The sequence below is a fragment of the Oncorhynchus tshawytscha genome, linkage group LG25 (genome assembly GCF_018296145.1).
Source record: "Oncorhynchus tshawytscha isolate Ot180627B linkage group LG25, Otsh_v2.0, whole genome shotgun sequence".
Lineage (NCBI taxonomy): Eukaryota > Metazoa > Chordata > Actinopteri > Salmoniformes > Salmonidae > Oncorhynchus > Oncorhynchus tshawytscha.
The window spans coordinates 18,332,571-18,352,311 of NC_056453.1; the positions used below are offsets into that span (position 1 = coordinate 18,332,571).

At 44.2% G+C, this 19,741-nt stretch overlaps 1 protein-coding gene across 6 annotated transcripts in view; it reads right to left on the bottom strand.

Moving 5' to 3' along the window:
* Positions 1 to 14,673, bottom strand: part of LOC112224778 (integrin beta-4-like) — a 34,943-nt gene extending 20,270 nt beyond the window's left edge. For 2 of the 6 annotated variants that reach the window (XM_042306056.1, XM_042306053.1), the window contains exons 1-14: positions 14,426 to 14,663; positions 7,824 to 7,909; positions 7,516 to 7,598; positions 7,331 to 7,426; positions 6,695 to 6,899; positions 6,496 to 6,592; positions 6,102 to 6,273; positions 5,554 to 5,817; positions 5,213 to 5,302; positions 4,952 to 5,074; positions 3,065 to 3,232; positions 2,698 to 2,774; positions 1,482 to 1,687; positions 1,175 to 1,278 (exon numbers count right to left, since the gene is read on the bottom strand). In XM_042306056.1, coding sequence (XP_042161990.1) covers positions 1,175 to 1,278; positions 1,482 to 1,687; positions 2,698 to 2,774; positions 3,065 to 3,232; positions 4,952 to 5,074; positions 5,213 to 5,302; positions 5,554 to 5,817; positions 6,102 to 6,273; positions 6,496 to 6,592; positions 6,695 to 6,899; positions 7,331 to 7,426; positions 7,516 to 7,598; positions 7,824 to 7,909; positions 14,426 to 14,427 — 1,773 coding nt within the window. In that variant the 5' untranslated portion in view covers positions 14,428 to 14,663. Of the gene's footprint in view, positions 1 to 1,174; positions 1,279 to 1,481; positions 1,688 to 2,697; positions 2,775 to 3,064; positions 3,233 to 4,951; positions 5,075 to 5,212; positions 5,303 to 5,553; positions 5,818 to 6,101; positions 6,274 to 6,495; positions 6,593 to 6,694; positions 6,900 to 7,330; positions 7,427 to 7,515; positions 7,599 to 7,823; positions 7,910 to 11,505; positions 12,018 to 14,425 lie in introns of those variants that run through there. The other 4 variants (XM_042306055.1, XM_042306054.1, XM_042306058.1 and 1 more) reach the window with 4 other exon arrangements.
* Between the last annotated feature and the right edge of the window lie 5,068 nt (positions 14,674 to 19,741).

The window sequence follows — 19,741 nt, forward strand, 5'->3', positions numbered from 1 at the left end:
AGAAACAGAGAGAAACAGAGACAAAGAGAGAGAGAGAGAGAGAAACAGAGACAAAGAGAGAGAGAGAAACAGAGACAAAGAGAGAGAGAGAGAAACAGAGACAGAGAGAGAGAGAGAGAGAAACAGAGACAAAGAGAGAGAGAGAAACAGAGACAAAGAGAGAGAGAGAGAAACAGAGACAGAGAGAGAGAGAGAAACAGAGAGAAACAGAGACAAAGAGAGAGAGAGAGAAACAGAGAGAAACAGAGACAAAGAGAGAGAGAGAGAAACAGAGACAGAGAGAGAGAGAGAAACAGAGAGAAACAGAGACAAAGAGAGAGAGACCGAGACAAAGAGAGAGAGAGAGAAACAGAGACAAAGAGACATAGAGAGAGAGACCGAGACAAAGAGAGAGAGAGAGAGAGACAGAGACAAAGAGAGAGAGAGAGAAACAGAGACAAAGAGAGAGAGACAGAGACAAAGAGAGAGAGAGAGAAACAGAGACAAAGAGAGAGAGAGAGAAACAGAGACAAAGAGAGAGAGAGAGGGAGAAACAGAGACAAAGAGAGAGAGAGAAAACAGAGAGAAACAGAGACAAAGAGAGAGAGAGAGGGAGAAACAGAGACAAAGAGAGAGAGAGAAACAGACAAAGAGAGAGAGAGAGACAGAGACAAAGAGACACAGATAAAAAGAGGGAGAGAAACAGAGACAAAGAGAGAGAGAGAAACAGAGAGAAACAGAGACAAAGAGAGAGAGGGAGAAACAGAGACAAAGAGAGAGAGAGAGAAAACAGAGAGAAACAGAGACAAAGAGAGAGAGAGGGAGAGAGAGAGGAGAAACAGAGACAAAGAGAGAGAGAGACAAAGAGAGAGAGAGAGAGACAAAGAGAGAGAGAGAGAGAGAGAGAAAACAGAGAGAAACAGAGAGAGAGAGACAGAGACAAAGAGAGAGAGAGAGAAACAGAGACAAAGAGAGAGAGACCGAGACAAAGAGAGAGAAACAGAGAGAAACAGAGACAGAGAGAGAGAGAGAAACAGAGAGAAACAGAGACAAAGAGAGAGAGGGAGAAACAGAGACATAGAGAGAGAGACCGAGACAAAGAGAGAGAGAGAGAAACAGAGACAAAGAGAGAGCGAGAGAGCGAGAGAGAGAGAGAAACAGAGACAAAGAGAGAGAGAGATGATGTAGCGCTCACCCCTTTAGTGTCCAGACAGGTCTGGTTGCTCATGGGACACTCACAGGCCGGTCCCTCCCAGCCCTCTGCACACGCACACTGACCCATGAAGCAACGACCACGGTCTAACACACACACACACACACACACAGAAATGGTTAGAATCTACTTCAAGTGCTTCACACTCTCACAAAGACTCTTTTGTGAAGTTTAGGGAACACAAACTGTATGACAAAGATCTACACGTCTTACGACAGCCCCATTATTCTAACGCAACGGGGTGCCTCAAGCTCGCTATCTGAGACAATGATGACGGCCACACACTCACCGTTGCAGAGGAAGCCTCCGTATCGTTGACACTGGGACTTGTCAAACTGACAGAGGGGTCCCTCGTACTGGTCGGTGTTGTAACACACACACGTTCCACACAGGCAATCTCCTCGGCCAGAACACGGCTCCCCCACGTCAGGACCCAGACAGGAACTACCCGCGACCGGCGACGCACTGGTTGAGCAGTTACAGAACGGACCCAGCCTGGGGACACACACCACGGGGAGAAAGATGGTCTTTAACAGTCATGTCCTGCCTTTCTTCTGTCCAAGTGTAATTGATTCCTAATTGGCATATATCACTCCTCAGCTGTCACATGATACTGAAGTGTGGTGAGTGTTCTGCCGTGCATTACCCTGGGTTGCTATACATGAGCGGTGGTAGGAGTGAGTTTCCCACCTTATAATGTAAAGCACTTTGAGCACTGGAAAAGCACTATCAATTATTATTATATCCTCCTGAGACCCAGCACGTCATTTTGGCCCTCTCTCGTGGGCATCAGTTCTCGGTCCGTATCTATGAGGCCACACAAGCCACTGTATTAAGTCATGTTGCCCCATTGAGAGGACATTCTGGGCATTTTCAATGATATCACAGGTGTGGAGGGTGTGACCGCGACAACGTTAGCACATTTTGTAGAAATTTGAAAAGAAGTGTGTGTGTGTGTGTGTGTGTAATTACTAATTACAATTTTTGTGAGTTTGGCATTCAAATTGTTTCCAGTAAGTGAATATCTCAGGAATAGTCAAGTGAGTTGTCAGGACTGTGTACTTTTCCCCCCACATTAAATAAGAGCTAAATAAAACCTTATCAAGAATTGTCCTCTGTGTAGTGGACACCCAGATGCCACATGTTTTTCACCTACTGTCCCCATTCCCTGTAATGTTCATTTATTCACATTTCAGTCTAAATGACCACCACAGACGACTATCTTTCCCTTACAATAAAAGACAACTAACAATTTCTTGGTAACATGTTTCTTTCGCCTCAAACACTATAAATACAAAGAGAGTCGCACACTTATGTATAAGCTCCCAATAATTTAACAAATCTAACAAATTCCCCCCCAAAAATGTCTAATTACTGCGAGGTTATACGTACGGAGTGTTGATGTTTTTACAGCTTAGATTTTCTACATGACATAAGATCTAGCGGATATAGCAGGAGGATATAGCAGATGAGAGAGAAAGTACACCCAGTTGTGTTTGTCTCACCAGCCACCGTAGCACCGGCACTTCCCACAGACCAGGTCCCCGTGGCCTGTACACCGCACTGCATTTTTAGTGGGGGTCTTTAGGAAGCGGAGAGAGGAAGAAGACAGTTAGAAACCAAAACCCGTGTGTGTGTGTGTCCATGCACGCGTGTGTGCGTGTGTGTGTGTGTGTGTGTGCGTGTGTGTGTGTGTGCATGTGTGTGTCCGTGCGCGCGCGCGTGTGTGTGTGTGTGTGTGTGTCCGTGCGCGCGTGTGTGCGTGTGTGTGTGTGCGTGTGTGTGTCCGTGCGCGCGTGTGTGCGTGTGTGTGTGCGTGCGTGCGTGTGTGTGTGTGTCTTTGTGCTAATATGTGTCTGTCTGTCTTCATACCTTCTCACAGTCGCAGGTTTTACAGAGCACTTCGGCGTTGATGTTTAGAGCCGTGCTGAAGGTTGTCGGTTTGACTCTCATCTTCCCCTTTTTGTCACCCTGCTCCAGACTGCACACATGTTGCTCCCCAACCATCTCACTGGCCTTGACACGCACCTTAAACTTCCCCTGGAAAACACAGAATGGGTGTGTGTGTGTGTAAATGATTTATATATACACAATAGATGACAGATGACCTCGGATGGGGCCACAGTGTCTCCTGACCCCTCCTGTCTCAGCCTCCAGTATTTATGCTGCAGTAGTTTATGTGTTGGGGGGCTGGGGTCAGTTTGTTATATCTGGAGTACTTCTCCTGTCCTATTCGGTGTCCTGTGTGAATCTAAGTGTGCGTTCTCTAATTCTCTCCTTCTCTCTTTCTTTCTCTCTCTCGGAGGACCTGAGCCCTAGGACCTGAGCTCCAGGACTACCTGACATGATGACTCCTTGCTGTCCCCAGTCCACCTGGCCATGCTGCTGTTCCAGTTTCAACTGACCTGAGCCCTAGGACCATGCCCCAGGACTACCTGACATGATGACTCCTTGCTGTCCCCAGTCCACCTGGCCATGCTGCTGCTCCAGTTTCAACTTCCACCTGACTGTGCTGCTGCTCCAGTTTCAACTGTTCTGCCTTATTATTATTCGACCATGCTGGTCATTTATGAACATTTGAACATCTTGGCCATGTTCTGTTATAATCTCCACCCGGCACAGCCAGAAGAGGACTGGCCACCCCACATAGCCTGGTTCCTCTCTAGGTTTCTTCCTAGGTTTTGGCCTTTCTAGGGAGTTTTTCCTAGCCACCGTGCTTCTACACCTGCATTGCTTGCTGTTTGGGGTTTTAGGCTGGGTTTCTGTACAGCACTTTGAGATATCAGCTGATGTACGAAGGGCTATATAAATAAATTTGATTTGATTTGATTTGATTTGACTGACAGGGGGTGCTGTTTTTGAAGCCACCGCGCCTCCATCTTGGCACCCACACCATTGTAAAAATATTTTGGAAGCTAAAGAAATGCATTTATTAATGTCTACATTTGTTTTAGCCATATTTATTCTATTAAAGACACCTAAATGCATCCTTTTGAATGATATTATATGAGCTAAACCCCCCAAAATAAAAGGAATTTAAAAAAAAACAACATTTTCCTTAAAGTATAATATGTTGAAAGTTTTAATGTTACTGTCCCTACTACAACCCAAAATACTTAAATACATGTTGGTATTGAAACATGTAATTGAAATACTGTAGAATTCCATTCATTCCTATGGAGGACTGCTTCTTCTGGGGAGAACCAATATGGCCGACCAGTGGCACAAAGCCTCTCATTGGCCAGTACACAGGATCAGCAATACAGGGTTTGTATACAAAGATTGTCATAATTTTAACATTGTGTTATACTAGCTGTGTGTGTGTGTGTTTGTGTGTGTGTGTGTGTGTGTGTGTGTGTGTGTGTGTGTGTGTGTGTGTGTGTGTGTGTGTGTGTGTGTGTGTGTGTGTGTGTGTGTGTGTGTGTGTGTGTGTGTGTGTGTGTGTGCGCGCGTGTGCGTGTGTTGAACTATACTTGTGGGGACCAGAAGTCCCCACAAGAATAGCAAAATAACAAACATTTGACTAACTGGGGACATTTTTTTTGGTCCCCACAAGGTCAAATGTTATTTCTAGGGGGTTTAGGGTTAAGGTTATAATTAGCGTAAGGGTTAGAATTAGGTTTAGGATTAGGAGCTAGGGTCAGTTTCAGGGTTAGGGAAAATAGGATTTTGAAATGGGACTGAATTGTGTATCCCCTCAAGGTTAGTTGTACAAGACTGTGTGTGTGTGTGTGCATGCGACATCTAAGTGTTTCTTACTATTTGTCCAGGCTTGACTTTGAAGGTTCCAGCCTGTGCAACACTGCCACTGTACGATAGGACCTGAGCTTCTATAGCTTTAGGCCTGTCCTCAGCACGGATGCTGATCTTAGAGCGGATATTCTGAGAGGACAGGACAGAGAGCATGATTAGGACATCTGGCAATGCCTTACGTAATAGCCCTTAGGGGATGCATCAAGTAGAATCAAATTGAATTAATGTGTTCAATTTGCCACACCTGTAAAACAAGCCCATTCTCACCTCAAAGGCTTTCTCCAGGATATTGAGGATGTTAGCAGAGTCTTCCTGTAGCAGACCCAACTCAGCGATGGGGAAATACTCATAAAGCTTCTACACAGGGAGAACCCACAAAACATGAATAAGATATGTTTTATCTGCAATGCTACAGATGAGTTAAGAGGTATTTCAGGCCTCCCAGAACAGACAGTGGCTAAACTCAGTGGCCAAACCCCCATTACAGTAAGTATGATTGACTGGTGATGGTGAAAATAGGCATGATGCTGTGTTTTGTAGGGTTAGAGTAAGGTTCAGGGTTAGGGTCAGGGATAGTAAGTTAAGCAGTGACTCTTCCGAGTTCTTACCTGATAATAGGTAAAGGAGTGGTTTGTGATGGCGAAGATGGGGATAATGTTGTGTTTGCCCAGCAGGCGGACCAGGGTGGGCACAGAGGGGTAGTCCTGCCTGGTGTCCTCTGTGTATTTCCCCTCGGGGTCCAGGTGGCACTGCTCGTCGTTGCGTGGCATGATGCCCGCCAGCACGTTGGCACCATCCGCCTCGTAGTGGAAGGCCGACTCGGTGGAGAAGACCAGGAGGTGGGTGGCATGGCTACGCCAGCCGATCTTTTCCTGGAGGGGAGGAAGAGGAAAGAGACAGAAGGAAAGAGGGCGAGAGATACAGTTGGAAAAAGGGGAGACAGAGAAGAAAAGGGGTAAGGAGAGAGTTCTATACACGTGTAAGGAGGCTCTTAAAGAGTCACACAGAGCGGTGCACTACAGTTAACCAATCAAACAGCAAGCTTCAACTAATTAAACATCCCAGACAGGACTGCAAAGATGGTCGCCTGTGTCCCCTAACCACAAGACATTGAATGGTAATATCCGTCTCAGTAAATCTAACTCTATAGTCCTACCCCGCAGACTGCAGCCTGCAGTATGGCGTCGAAGCCCCCCTCTGGAGCGTCCAGGTTCCCTGAGATCCTCTCCTTCTGCAGCTTCTCGGTGAAGAACCGCAGGTCAGGGGTCAGAGTGATCACATGACGGAACGAGAAGGGAGGGTCACTGTTGGGCCAAGGCTTGGCAAGTCTGGAGAGAGGGAGGGAGGGAGGGGAAGAGGAGGAAAGGGGAGGGAGAGGGGAGGGAGAGGGGGTCGGGAGCAAAATAGATAGAAGGACGGGCCATGAGTATGAGTAGTGTATAAATGCAGATATTTTGGTACCGTAGTAATGTTTACTTTTGGGTCTATGTGTCTATCTGTATCTGGATGCGTGGCTGTGTAGAGAGGATCAAAATAGTTCAAGTTCTTACTTGGATGGTCTCATATCTGTCTGGGGCTCCACCACTTTGTCCACAAACTTGCCGAAACCGATGGTGTAATCATCAGACAGCTTCCCTACCAACGCAGCTGTATGGGGAACAGAACACATCAGTACCACACACTACTCCAGTACTACAACACTGAGGTCAATGCGGTAACAATCAGACTCATCGTTCACCTGGAACTTACCCAGCTCAGCACCCATTCTCTTGAGGTTGTCCAGGTCGTCCTCCATGGAGTTGGAGAAGTCCATAAGAATGTAGAGGTCCAGAGGTCCTTTAGCTGGTTCAAACACCTCCATCTCGATCTCCCTCTCCTCCCCTGGCAGCAGAGTCATAGACATCTCCTGAGGAGCTACCTGGGACTGCTTCAACAGCATGTCGATCTGCTCATTCTATAGCGGGAGGGAGGGGTGTGTCATATCAGGTATGTAACATGGGGGACAAAGAGAAGTGTCTCCAACCTCAGCAAAAAGCACACCTTGCTTGTGAGTACACCTTCACTTGTGAGCACACCTTGCTTGTGAGTACACCTTTGCTCATGAGCACACCTTGCTTGTGAGTACACCTTTGCTCGTGAGCACACCTTGCTTGTGAGTACACCTTTGCTTGTGAGCACACCTTTGCTTGTGAGCACACCTTTGCTTGTGAGCACACCTTTGCTTGTGAGCACACCTTTGCTTGTGAGCACACCTTGCACATTCATCGTTCGGCTGCAGACTGTTCTGTACGACAGTATTACCGAGGTAGCCAGACGAACAGTCTAATGAAAACCGGTTAATTCATGCATCCGTGTAGTAAGGATTAGTGTCATGGTGATACTTACTCTTTCCATCGACATGCTGCTTTTGGCTGTCACCGCGCTATTACAGCCGCGGCTTATGATGTTGTCATGAAGGTCGCAGCGGGGACCATCAAAGATCTGTACGCAAACACAAACATGGGTCACACTAAATATTTGTGGCGGGTAAGCGGTGTCTGTGGGCAACTTGAGTAGTGGTTTCTTCTCACCTCATCTGGACAGTAGGCACAGCCCTTCCCTGACTGAATACATTCTGAACAGGTGCTAGCCCTCGTAGCCAGACAGTGATTCACTATTGGACAGAGAAGCATAGCAGGAATATCTGTGTTGACATTTAGCATCAGTAGAATTCCAAATGAAAAATATGATTTGATTTTCAGTTAGAAATGACTCAACCTATTGCTCAACTGCATAAACAAGACGGGGTCTATCGACATATTAAAATAGCCAAAGAAAGAGTCAATACTGTAGTAATACGAGACACACAGTAACAATCACTTTATTCAATAATTCTCACCTTTTTCAGCGTAGCAACTGGCTGTGAGGACAGCAAGAAGTACAACCCCCACCAAGAGATTTAATGTCCATCTCCCCATCTCCCTCCTGCAACACACACACACAGTTTATGACCTTTCAACTTTCCCCACGGGCTCGACTACACTGACCTCACTCGTTTGGAGAGGTTAAGGCGATCCTAGATATGTGCCTAAAGCAACTTCTACTTGGAGAGGTCAGGTAAGAGTATCATCAAGTTGACTCGAAGAGCCTCATCAATTAAAGAAAGTTGACTTTCAGCCTCCAGTATTGCCTCCTGTGTTGCATTATCTGCCTCCTGTATTGCATATTCCTCCAGTGACCTCAGTATCTGGTTATTCCTCTACAGAAATATTATGGTGTAACCCAAACCATCTGGCCCTGGTTGGCTCAGGTCTCTCTGTGGGCTTACCGCAGAGACCTTACACTTCTACAGAACAGAGAGACACTGTGACATCCACACATTCAGAGAAGGATCTGTGCTCAGCCTATCTGCATGATCAACTAACTTCCACACTGAACACTCCTTAAAGGGAAAATCCACTCAAAAAAATGATATTTGGTATTGTTTTCATTAGTCCACTACTGATACACTTTTGACATGTCAGCAAGTCAAGTTTTCAAGATATTGGACTTTCAAGAAGCAAAGTGTCACTGTGCACTTCATAAAACATTGTTGGATTGTCTAAACAGTGGACTAATGAAAAAAATAGTAAAATACAGATTACCCCTTTAATAAGCAGATGTAACGTCGAACGAAAAAACATCCCTAGCACATCAGACAGATGGAAACTAAAGGCAATTTCACCCTCTATCCAGACAGAGCCAGTTATATCCTGCCATACCCTGACTGCAGCACACAAATCCCTTTTATGTTATCCATATGCCAAACTAAAGACAGATCCTCCACAGCCAAACTTCAGACAGTGGGAGAATCAGCTTGTGAAAACGAGTTGGGACATGCATGGTGAAATGAAATGCAATGGGGAAGCGCTGAAGTGGAACTGTGTGAGATATTCCAGGGGAATGTTCTTCCAGACAGCAGGAGAGACATTGTTTGATGTGAACGTTGTGTGAAAGGAGCTGCAGTCTTATACAGTAGTAGACAGCAATCGTAGACATGGGAAACCACACAGATTTTCTCCACAGGGAATCTTACATTTGAAGTGAATGCTGACAGAATGTGCTCGTAATTGAATCAGAGGAGAAAGAGGGTTTTATGATCCAAATCCCCCCCACCCCCACCTCACCCACTATTTTGACCATTGACTCACCGAACAGGAATTTCACCCCAAGGCGAGAAACTCACCCAACCATCACAAAAACAGCGCAGGAAAACACAGGACCTGGCACTTACTGTAGTGTAGCACCTTATCGTGAACTTGAGCTGCCTACAGGTGTGTGTGTGCACGTGCGCGCGTGTGTGTGTGTGTGTGCGCGCGCGTGCGTGTGCGTGTGTGTGTGTGTGGGTTTCCGGTATTACCGGTCACATTTATCACTGACCAGGTTGAGTAGGCTAAGAGAGAAAAACAGGACCAATGATATCTTCACTGTGGGGAGGAATGTAAGGTCCATAAAGATCGTCCGTTAACTACTGTTAAACACAGCCACATTAAAGAAGAAGAATGTCTAAAGTTGAAGAGACTTTCTCATGGAGACAGTTAAAGTGCTAAGAGTTTGAGGGGAAAAAAACAATAAAGTTGTGCTTGAATTTACCTTGGTCTAAATGAAAAAATATATAATGGCCTCCCGAGTGGATTAGAGGTCGAAGGCACTGCATCACAGTGCTTGAGGTGTCACTACAGAGCCAGGTTCAATCCCAGGCTGTGTCACATCCGGCTGTGACAGGGAGTCTCATAGGGCAGCGCACAATTGGCCCAATGTCTTGGGGGCTTTACTTGGCTCATTGCGCTCTAGCGACTCTTTGTGGCGGACCAGGTGCCTGCAGGCTGACTTCGGTCGTCAGTTGAACTGTGTTTCCTCCGACACATTGGTGCCGGGTGTTAAGGAGAAAGGATTGGCGGGTCATGTTCTGGAGGACGCATGACTCGACCTTCGCCTCTCCTGAGCCCGTTGGGGAGTTGCAACGATGAGACAAGATTGAGAAAAGGGGGTTAAAAATGAACAAATATGTGGACCCCAGAAAGCTGTGACTGTAACAGCTAATAGGTATCCAAATAAACAATAATACCACTGGGTGAGAACTGGTTGAATCAATGTTGTTTCCACATCATTTCAACTAAAATATTTTTATGTGATGACGTTCAATAAACATGGAAAACTGATTCGATTTGCAAAAAAGAATCAACGTAAGGGATTTCAACTTTTAACCTAAATCCAATGATTTGTTGAAATGTTTAGTTGATTTCATGTTAGTTGACAATTCAACCAAATGTAAATTAAAAACTATACGTTAAAATGACATCTGTGCCCAGTGGGAGATGTATAAAAAGACAGATTCAGAATGTAAAGAACAAAAGAGAGAGAAAGACAGGGGAAAAGATTTTTAAAAACACAGGAATCATTGCTAGCTCAGTAGTTATTGCTTTAAATAACATGCCCGGTGGCCAGGTGAACATTCCAACAAAGGGAGGGGCCCTAAACCGTTATGACATCATTAGGGAGAGTCACGTCAGTCAGTGACAGGGAGCACAGCCAGAGCCTTCCATGAGACAGCTAGGTAAATCAACCCTCAACTACACACCTGGAGCACTCAGTCAGCCCCGTATAAAAACACAGTTACTAAATTAACACACCATCAATCCATCTAAACCAGGCAAATACATCTGACCAGGTAAACACATGTGGGAACAGCTATCTGAGAGTGCAAGAGTGGAGAGACGTCCAGGACCTTTTCTCGGTCTGTGGGTTTTAATTCTGCTGCAATCAGAACGAGAGTCCCTTGTGGTCTGCACTGTCACAACGCACACTGTAATTTCCCTGTAAATCTAGTTGGGTCTATGTGACCAGAAAGGGAGCGGGACTCAATAGTAGTTGGTGGGGGGGGAAAAACCAACACATTCTGCAAGAAGAAGAATGTTGTTAGGCAACAACGTTTCTTACAAGCCATTCACAAATATGGTTTGATTGCAATAAAATACATGAAATGCTTCTTTGTATCTCTTCGAATCAGCATGGGGTTTTTGAATGTATAAATCCTCATCTCTAAGGGCAGGTGGATACCTGCAAAAAGAGCTGCAAAACTGAATTCTTCTTACATAACCGTCTTCACTTGTGTCACATTTTGGTCTTAATATGGTTCACTATAGAGGAATGAGACGCAGAACAACGTCAGAGGGACAACAACAAAACACCTTGTAAGAAGTCGAGCTACAGACTCCTCCTCTAACTTACTTTAGTGATCCTTGATTTGAGTGACATACACTCTAATAAAAAACGCAGGTCGTAGACATTGTAAAGTGATATGCTTTAACTATCTTATCATGCACAGTCCTCTGCATGCTTGCTGCCTCATGGCCAGGACTTCCATTCCCCCCCAAGATATTTCTATAGGACTCTAATAAGGATAAATAAAAGATAAATATAATAAAACGAATTTGGTAATACTCAAGTAGATAACTATAAGTAGTGGTAGATCAGTGAAAACAATGGGTGCAATTATTGAGTTTATACCAATAGTTAAAGAGATTACTGATCAAACAAACCTCTTATGGCTGCCTTGCCCAATCCAAGTCCAAAAGTCTGACCAAAAAAAATAAGGAAAAGCTTAATCCCCTTTTCTTTAACTCTCCACTCTTCTGTAAAGTTAGTATCCACCTGCGTCTGGGGGGGGGGAAACCTCCTTTACGAGCCTTCAAGTCCAAGTTCCACGTTTCCAGGAATCTCTAATGCTAGTGCACAGGAGAGAAACACACTTCTACTTTCGCCCTCTCTCTCTCTCTCTTTCTCTTTCTTTCTTCCTTCCTTCCTTCTCTGCTCAGCTCCGTCAAATATTGACTCCTATCCCCTTGAACCTGGAGGTAAGGCGCCCGTGTGTGCGCGTGAGTGTCACAGTCTTGAAATGAGAGAGAGACAAGGGAGAGTGAGAGCCACCGAGTGTGTTTGTGTGAGCGTGTGAGTGTAAAAATATGTGTGCTGAGATTTGATCCCTCCTCTAACTTGCACCCACTCACACTCTCTCCCTGTCTCAAGCTCAGGTAAGTAGCTAACAGTATAGATAACTCCCTTCCTCTCTATATGTCACCTGGCGTTTTTACTTTCAAAGCTCCACACCTCTAAATGTGCCCCCCCTCCCTGCTACATTCCTTCCAGGCTGGGCTCACCTGTGTGGGCTTGAGCCTGGCGAAGCTGGCCCCTCCCTCTGTGGCCCAATCTCATGGGAGTGGCAGAGAACAGAACACTGTCTGGAGGCTACGGGAAACAGTCACAGTCAAAAGTACACAAAGAGCTGGAGTGCAGTACTGGACTTGCACATACCTCCGTGTGTGTGTGTGTGTGTGTGTGTGTGTGTGTGTGTGTGTGTGTGTGTGTGTGTGTGTGTGTGTGTATGGTGTGTGTGTGTGTGTGTGTGTGTGTGTGTGTGTGTGTGTGTGTGTGTGTGTGTGTGTGTGTGTGTGTGTGTACAGAGATTTGCTTTCCCTCGCAAATATACAAACAAACTCACTTTAATTAGTGACATGATATCACACAGCGCAAGAATATTTATTGAACTTGAACACACAACACACACACACACACACACACACACACACACACACACACACACACACACACACACACACACACACACACACACACACACACACACACACACACCTAAACTGTGCGTGCAGCTGGAGTAAATGAGATGGAAAAGCAGGCAGTGCAGTAATGTGCATTCCTGGGCACAGAGACCAGAGAGAAGAGGGGGAGCAGAGGGCACCAGACCCAGTCACCATGCCCACCTGGCACACTGCCCTCTCTCTGGGGCTAACCTCTGACTGTGTGTGTGTGTATTTGTGTGTGTGTGTTAAAGAAGAGTTGCATGCACTTTCATGCACTGTGAAATATAGTATATGTACATATGACCACATTATAGTATTTTACTGCCATCAGCTCTATTGAAAGAGTTAAAGTCATGAACTCTGTGCTGTATCTGTTACTGTTCACCTTGGAGGGGATATGAGCTCTGCCCCGACCAGACCACAGACCACAGACCAGCTGTTATAGGTTACACAGCTCCTGTGGCTAGACCTGCTCTTACTGGAGAAACCACTGTCCATTGTCCACACATAGCCCATGAGACGCAGATCAAAACCAAGACAGTAGATCTATGGGGTTTTAAGACTCAGGAGACCGAGACTCTCTGATCCACAGGGGACTGAAAACACATCAAACAGGCTTATTCAGCAATTAGAGAGAACAGGCACTGCATCTCATAGAGTACTCAGACTCCTGTCTGGCATACTATGACTCATAGGTGATAAAACAGCCTTTTCCACCACAATGGGCTGTTTGGAAACGACATCATTAAAACAGAACACAGCCATGCTCATATCAACAAAGTTTGGGTTAAACAATGGTTTAGTCCTCTCCAGAGGAATAGAAATGTTGCAAAAACACCACTCCCTTCTTCCCTCCCTCTCTCCTTAGTTTTTGGCAATGTTGCCAACACAAACATCACTTTGCCTTAGTTTTTGGCAATGTTGCCAACACAAACATCACCTTGCCTTAGTTTTCGATTGAGGGAGTTATAGGGTGTCGCTTTCCTACAACTTCTTAATTTGTGCAAGGGTTCTAGCGTCAGCAGCGGTAGGAGGGTGTTCTTAATCTTGAACAATGCTTTCAATATTACCAAGACATTCATACGAAAAGGTTTACTGCAGTCCAGTATACGTGTGTAAGTACTTATTGTGCATATTATTGCAGTATACCTGTTACTTTCTGGTGTTGTACAAAACCGGCTTGACATGAATATTAGACCCAACTATCACAAAGCTCTGACACATACATGGAAGCTTCAAAGGAGACCCACTGGATGCCTGCAGGAAAGCCAGCCCATGGCAGGCTAATGTGGCGGTAACAGGGAACTTGATAAAAGGATGTTGGTTTTGTGACACGCCCTTACACTCTTCTCAGATAGGGCATAGCTGCCAGGCAACCCAGTAACCTCTAACCTCTAAGAGTTTTTTTTTAAACAACTTTATAAAAGCATGATATTGAATGCCCAACAAAAAAAACATAAAAAGGCAATACTAGTTGTAATATATAGGCCTACTAGACTAATTGTATGCCAGCTTTCTCAGAGAGATGTCTAACAAACACGCATGTGCTTTAAAGCTAAACGTTATGCGACATCCGGATTCTGACTGTGCCCTGTTTGTCGAAATGACCGCTGCGGGTGGCTCTCCCAATGCCAAACATTTAGACATGCCAAAAGCACACTGGAAGAAAGAGGGGAAAAAAGAAAAACGTATCTCCCTCAATGTCGGGGGCGACGACATTCTGTAAATAAATATTTGACACTTCAGTAGCATAACTGTAGCCTAGTGGGCCCTTCGTTGTCGAAAATTAGGTGCTTTTTGAATAGTGCAAATTGCTAATATAATTTAACATAATCAAACACAGATTTGAACAGATACTCACATTTGTTCCACTCTAAAAATGTTTGGCTGCACAACTTAGTTTGTTACCGATAAACACAACTCGTCCGTTACCGATGGCAGGTGGTATTGGCGCATACGGGATGCGCGTGAATCATGATATTGACAGGCTTCGACGACATTTAGCCTACCATAGTCTATTTTACACTAATCCAGTCAAAATGTCATTGCGTACAAAATGTCCAAGTTTTGAGCTTTTTTGGGAGTCCCCAATACTGTCCCCAACTCCAACTCTCGCGCTTTGTGAAACCCACTGTCTAGTGCCAACCTCGGATTTCCATGACAAAGGCGCCCGTTCTTAGATCATTGCACTTGCTCAATAGTCTTTCTGTGGAACTTTTTTCAATAAAACGGGTACAGAGACTGCCAATGCGACATTTGGTCTGTTTCTCGGAGGAGTGGAACACCCATTCTTGAAGCTATAGGCCTAGGCTAAATAAGTGCTTGGTGTTTCAGTGCATTTTGTCCAAACATGGACTGAAAATCTCTTAGACCAGTAGCTAGCCTGTTGTTATGTAGGATATTTAGCTTTAAAAAAGGATGTCTTACCCACAACATTTGGCGTGGATAATGTTTTAGACATTTCGACTTCTTATTCACTGAATACATTGTGAGTCAACCCTGTGTCAGTGCACCGGATGAAAGGTCTTATTTTTCAGGCAATGTTAAGGCCAGGTCAGCACTTAGCTGTACATTGGGTGCGTCTCGTGACTCACCTGTGTGCAGAAACACGCACACACAGTTCCAAGGACAGGCCCAGCTCAGCCAAAAGTGTGTGTGTGTGGGTGCGCGCGTGGTACAGACGTATCTCAGCACACTGCCAACAGAGGGTAGGAGGGAGGGAGAGAGGGAAAGGAAGAAAGAGAACCCCCCCCACACACACACACAAAATAACAATACTGATAACAGAGGGGAGATTGAGAGAGAGTGAGAAAGAGAAAAGTAGTAAAAATTGTTTTTGCACAAGCAGAAGAAAGTTTAATGACATATTGAAACTCAAACTGTTTTATTTACTTCTGTTCCTAGTTCTCCAGACTCCACTCTCATCTGGTTTTAGTGTTCAGGAGTATCTTGGGAAGCCGAGCTAGTGATGGGATGCGAACCAGGAGTGCTTGCCAGTAGCCCTGAACAACGTCTGTCATGACAAACATCTTCAATATTCATATCTGACATTCCTGATAGACATATTCATATCTGGGCAGCGGGCCCTATAGCCTGACAAGCTGAAAGAGATGAAAAACACAGGAAACTCAGTCAATATAGACGGGTGGGTTGTTGAGCAACAAAAACAATCCAAGCGCAACAATGGAGAAAAACGGGGGTTGGCATAGAATCAAAGGATTGTTGACATAGTTTGACAACAAATTAAAGACATAAATACATTTGCACAAAGAGCACTTGATTGCTCTCAAATACATCATTAAAGTTGTTGGTTAGCTAGCTATCAATTATTTTGCCATATTAGCATAGACATGACAAGAGTCAAAACAAGACATGGTATCAATAACAAGATACAGTGGCCTTGCGAAAGTATTCGGCCCCCTTGAACTGTGCGACCTTTTGCCACATTTCAGGCTTCAAACATAAAGTATTAAAACTGTATTTTTTTGTGAAGAATCAACAACAAGTGGGACACAATCATGAAGTGGAACGACATTTATTGGATATTTCAAACTTTTTTAACAAATCAAAAACTGAAAAATTGGGCGTGCAAAATTATTCAGCCCCCTTAAGTTAATACTTTGTAGCGCCACCTTTTGCTGCGATTACAGCTGTAAGTCGCTTGGGGTATGTCTCTATCAGTTTTGCACATTGAGAGACTGAAATTTTTTCCCATTCCTCCTTGCAAAACAGCTCGAGCTCAGTGAGGTTGGATGGAGAGCATTTGTGAACAGCAGTTTTCAGTTCTTTCCACAGATTCTCGATTGGATTCAGGTCTGGACTTTGACTTGGCCATTCTAACACCTGGATATGTTTATTTTTGAACCATTCCATTGTAGATTTTGCTTTATGTTTTGGATCATTGTCTTGTTGGAAGAAAAATCTCCGTCCCAGTCTCAGGTCTTTTGCAGACTCCATCAGGTTTTCTTCCAGAATGGTCCTGTATTTGGCTCCATCCATCTTCCCATCAATTTCAACCATCTTCCCTGTCCCTGCTGAAGAAAAGCAGGCCCAAACCATGATGCTGCCACCACCATGTTTGACAGTGAGGATGGTGTGTTCAGGGTGATGAGCTGTGTTGCTTTTACGCCAAACATAACGTTTTGCATTGTTGCCAAAAAGTTCAATTTTGGTTTCATCTGACCAGAGCACCTTCTTCCACATGTTTGGTGTGTCTCCCAGGTGGCTTGTGGCAAACTTTAAACAACACTTTTTATGGATATCTTTAAGAAATGGCTTTCTTCTTGCCACTCTTCCATAAAGGCCAGATTTGTGCAATATACGACTGATTGGTGTCCTATGGACAGAGTCTCCCACCTCAGCTGTAGATCTCTGCAGTTCATCCAGAGTCATCATAGGCCTCTTGGCTGCATCTCGGATCAGTCTTCTCCTTGTATGAGCTGAAAGTTTAGAGGGACGGCCAGGTCTTGGTAGATTTGCAGTGGTCTGATACTCCTTCCATTTCAATATTATCGCTTCCTTGGGGTGTTTAAAGCTTGGGAAATCTTTTTGTATCCAAATCCGGCTTTAAATTTCTTCACAACAGTATCTCGGACCTGCCTGGTGTGTTCCTTGTTCTTCATGATGCTCTCTGCGCTTTTAACGGACCTCTGAGACTATCACAGTGCAGGTGCATTTATACGGAGACTTGATTACACACATGTGGATTGTATTTATCATCATTAGTCATTTAGGTCAACATTGGATCATTCAGAGATCCTCACTGAACTTCTGGAGAGAGTTTGCTGCACTGAAAGTAAAGGGGCTGAATAATTTTACACGCCCAATTTTTCAGTTTTTGATTTGTTAAAAAAGTTTGAAATATCCAATAAATGTCGTTCCACTTCATGATTGTGTCCCACTTGTTGTTGATTCTTCACAAAAAAATACAGTTTTATATCTTTCTGTTTGAAGCCTGAAATGTGGCAAAAGGTCGCAAAGTTCAAGGGGGCCGAATACTTTCGCAAGGCACTGTACTTACGATTCCCCACATGGTGGCTTCTTTTCATTGTTGCTAGCTATCTGACCATAACACAACACATGGACACATTGTTGTCATGACATTTTATTTATTTATTTTACCTTTATTCAAGTCAGTTCTTATTTTCAATGACAGCCTAGGAACAGTGGCTAACTGCCTGTTCAGGAACAGAACAACAGATTTGTACCTTGTCAGCACTGGGGTTTGAACTTGCAACCTTCCGGTTACTAGTCCAACACTCTAACCAGTAGGCTACCCTGCCACCACATTGTCAGCTAACCCACAGCTATTCACTTAAATGTTTGTTAATTTGCAATGTCTCAAGATTAGTCTGAAATGCCATGACAGGGAACCTTGGATGTGTCTTAGTTATCTTTCGTGGCTTCCTTTGTTACCACCATATTGGCTTTCACTCAAAACTCCCCTTGATGAGTACAGGCCTCTGTACTCATCAAGAGACAAACCAGCCACTTGTGACATCCTCAATACACTTAGAAAGGATATGGCACAGAGGTTAAAGCAACAACAACAAAAATCCCATGACTGAAACTTTAGTCAATCTCAGATTGATTAACTTGGTCCCAGACAACCTCCCCTTTCATGTAAGAAGGTCATGACCATCAGGCTTTTAGGAAAAACTGCAAGTTTGTCCATTTCTAGTCCCCTTGCTTTGGGGGTCCGGGATCCTCCCTGGAATAATTTGTATGTAGATAGACTGAGAAGCTCAGTTCTGGTGACTTTTCAAAAGAACCTTCTACTCCAAAATGAATGAAAATCAAATCATGCTGACACCATCTAAAATATAATTTCCACCTGCAGAAATGGGCCCAACAACATATTGGTAAAAATTGTAAAAATTATTTTAAAATATTGGACCATGTATATAGCCTATGCATGATCTATATTATCAGATGTGCTATTATCAATAAGCATTACCACCTGTAGCCCAACTGATGAAGCATAGTGGCTATACAATGTAAATAGGCTGAAGCGTGGGGTTTGTCCATCTGCATTTAGCCCCTTGGACACAACGTCCTGATTGTTATTATTAATAATAATTATTTAATTATACATGATTATTATTCAGTTTCCATGACAAGGTATGTCATTGCCCTTTTAAGACGACATTGCCCCTTTAAGAACTATGATGTAAGGACTAGAGTGCTCCTGCTCCTGCTACAGGACTAGAGTGTCCTCTTGGATTGCTTGATAGCTGTGAGAGTGATAAACGATTCGTTTTCGAGTTGGAGTTTGTTGAGCAAAGGCTGTGTATGTTTTGGTTCTAAAAAGCTACCCATCATAACATTAAATAATCAATTGCACATTGCGATCCATTATCAGTTCTTACGGTATTTGTGTTCTCGATCTACCGTCATGATCTATTTTATTGCGCGCATATGTAAAACGGTGGTCGGAGCACGTCTCTGGAGCGTGTATTAATCCTGCTATAAAACACATTGCGGCCGGCACTCGCACGTCAAACGAATGAACGAGTCACTCAGAAAAATGAATCATGACTCTCAAATCAGTAAAAAAAGAGTCGTTCAAAAATAACGAATCGTTCGCGAACTGCACATCACGACTCTGTTGCTCAGCTGCGCCTAAACCAGTGGTTCCCAAGCAGGGGTACTAGGACTTCTGGGCCTACTTGAGTAAAATGCACGAGGGGGTACTTCAGGGATAGGCCTACTCCAGGCAGAGCAGAATTCAGTTGATGGTACTAACCGAAAAAGGTTGGGTACCACTGGCCTAAACCATGCTTGAAACTCCGGTTGTAAAACTGCGTTTGTAAAACGATGCCACATGCGCAATTGAAGGATTATATAAATACACGTGGTGGCAATGTGAAACTTGGATCCCCCGATTTTGTTTTAACAAAGGCCAAAAATGCTATCAAAATACATTTGCCAAAGCTGCTTTTAAAAGTGTTTTCCCGCGATTTAATTAAGAACGGTTGTGTATTTAATGCTTGTCTGAATACATCTTTCCTTTCTATGGCTCCCGAAATTTGAATTCGCCTCGAGAGGATTATCCCTGTAAAATATGTGATCACATATCTTGATATTAAAGTTAGCAAAGATCAGAAAGAACGGGCCAATTTAAATTTCTTTCCTATTGTAGAGGAAGTTGGAAAGATATTTAACTCCTGGTTATTAA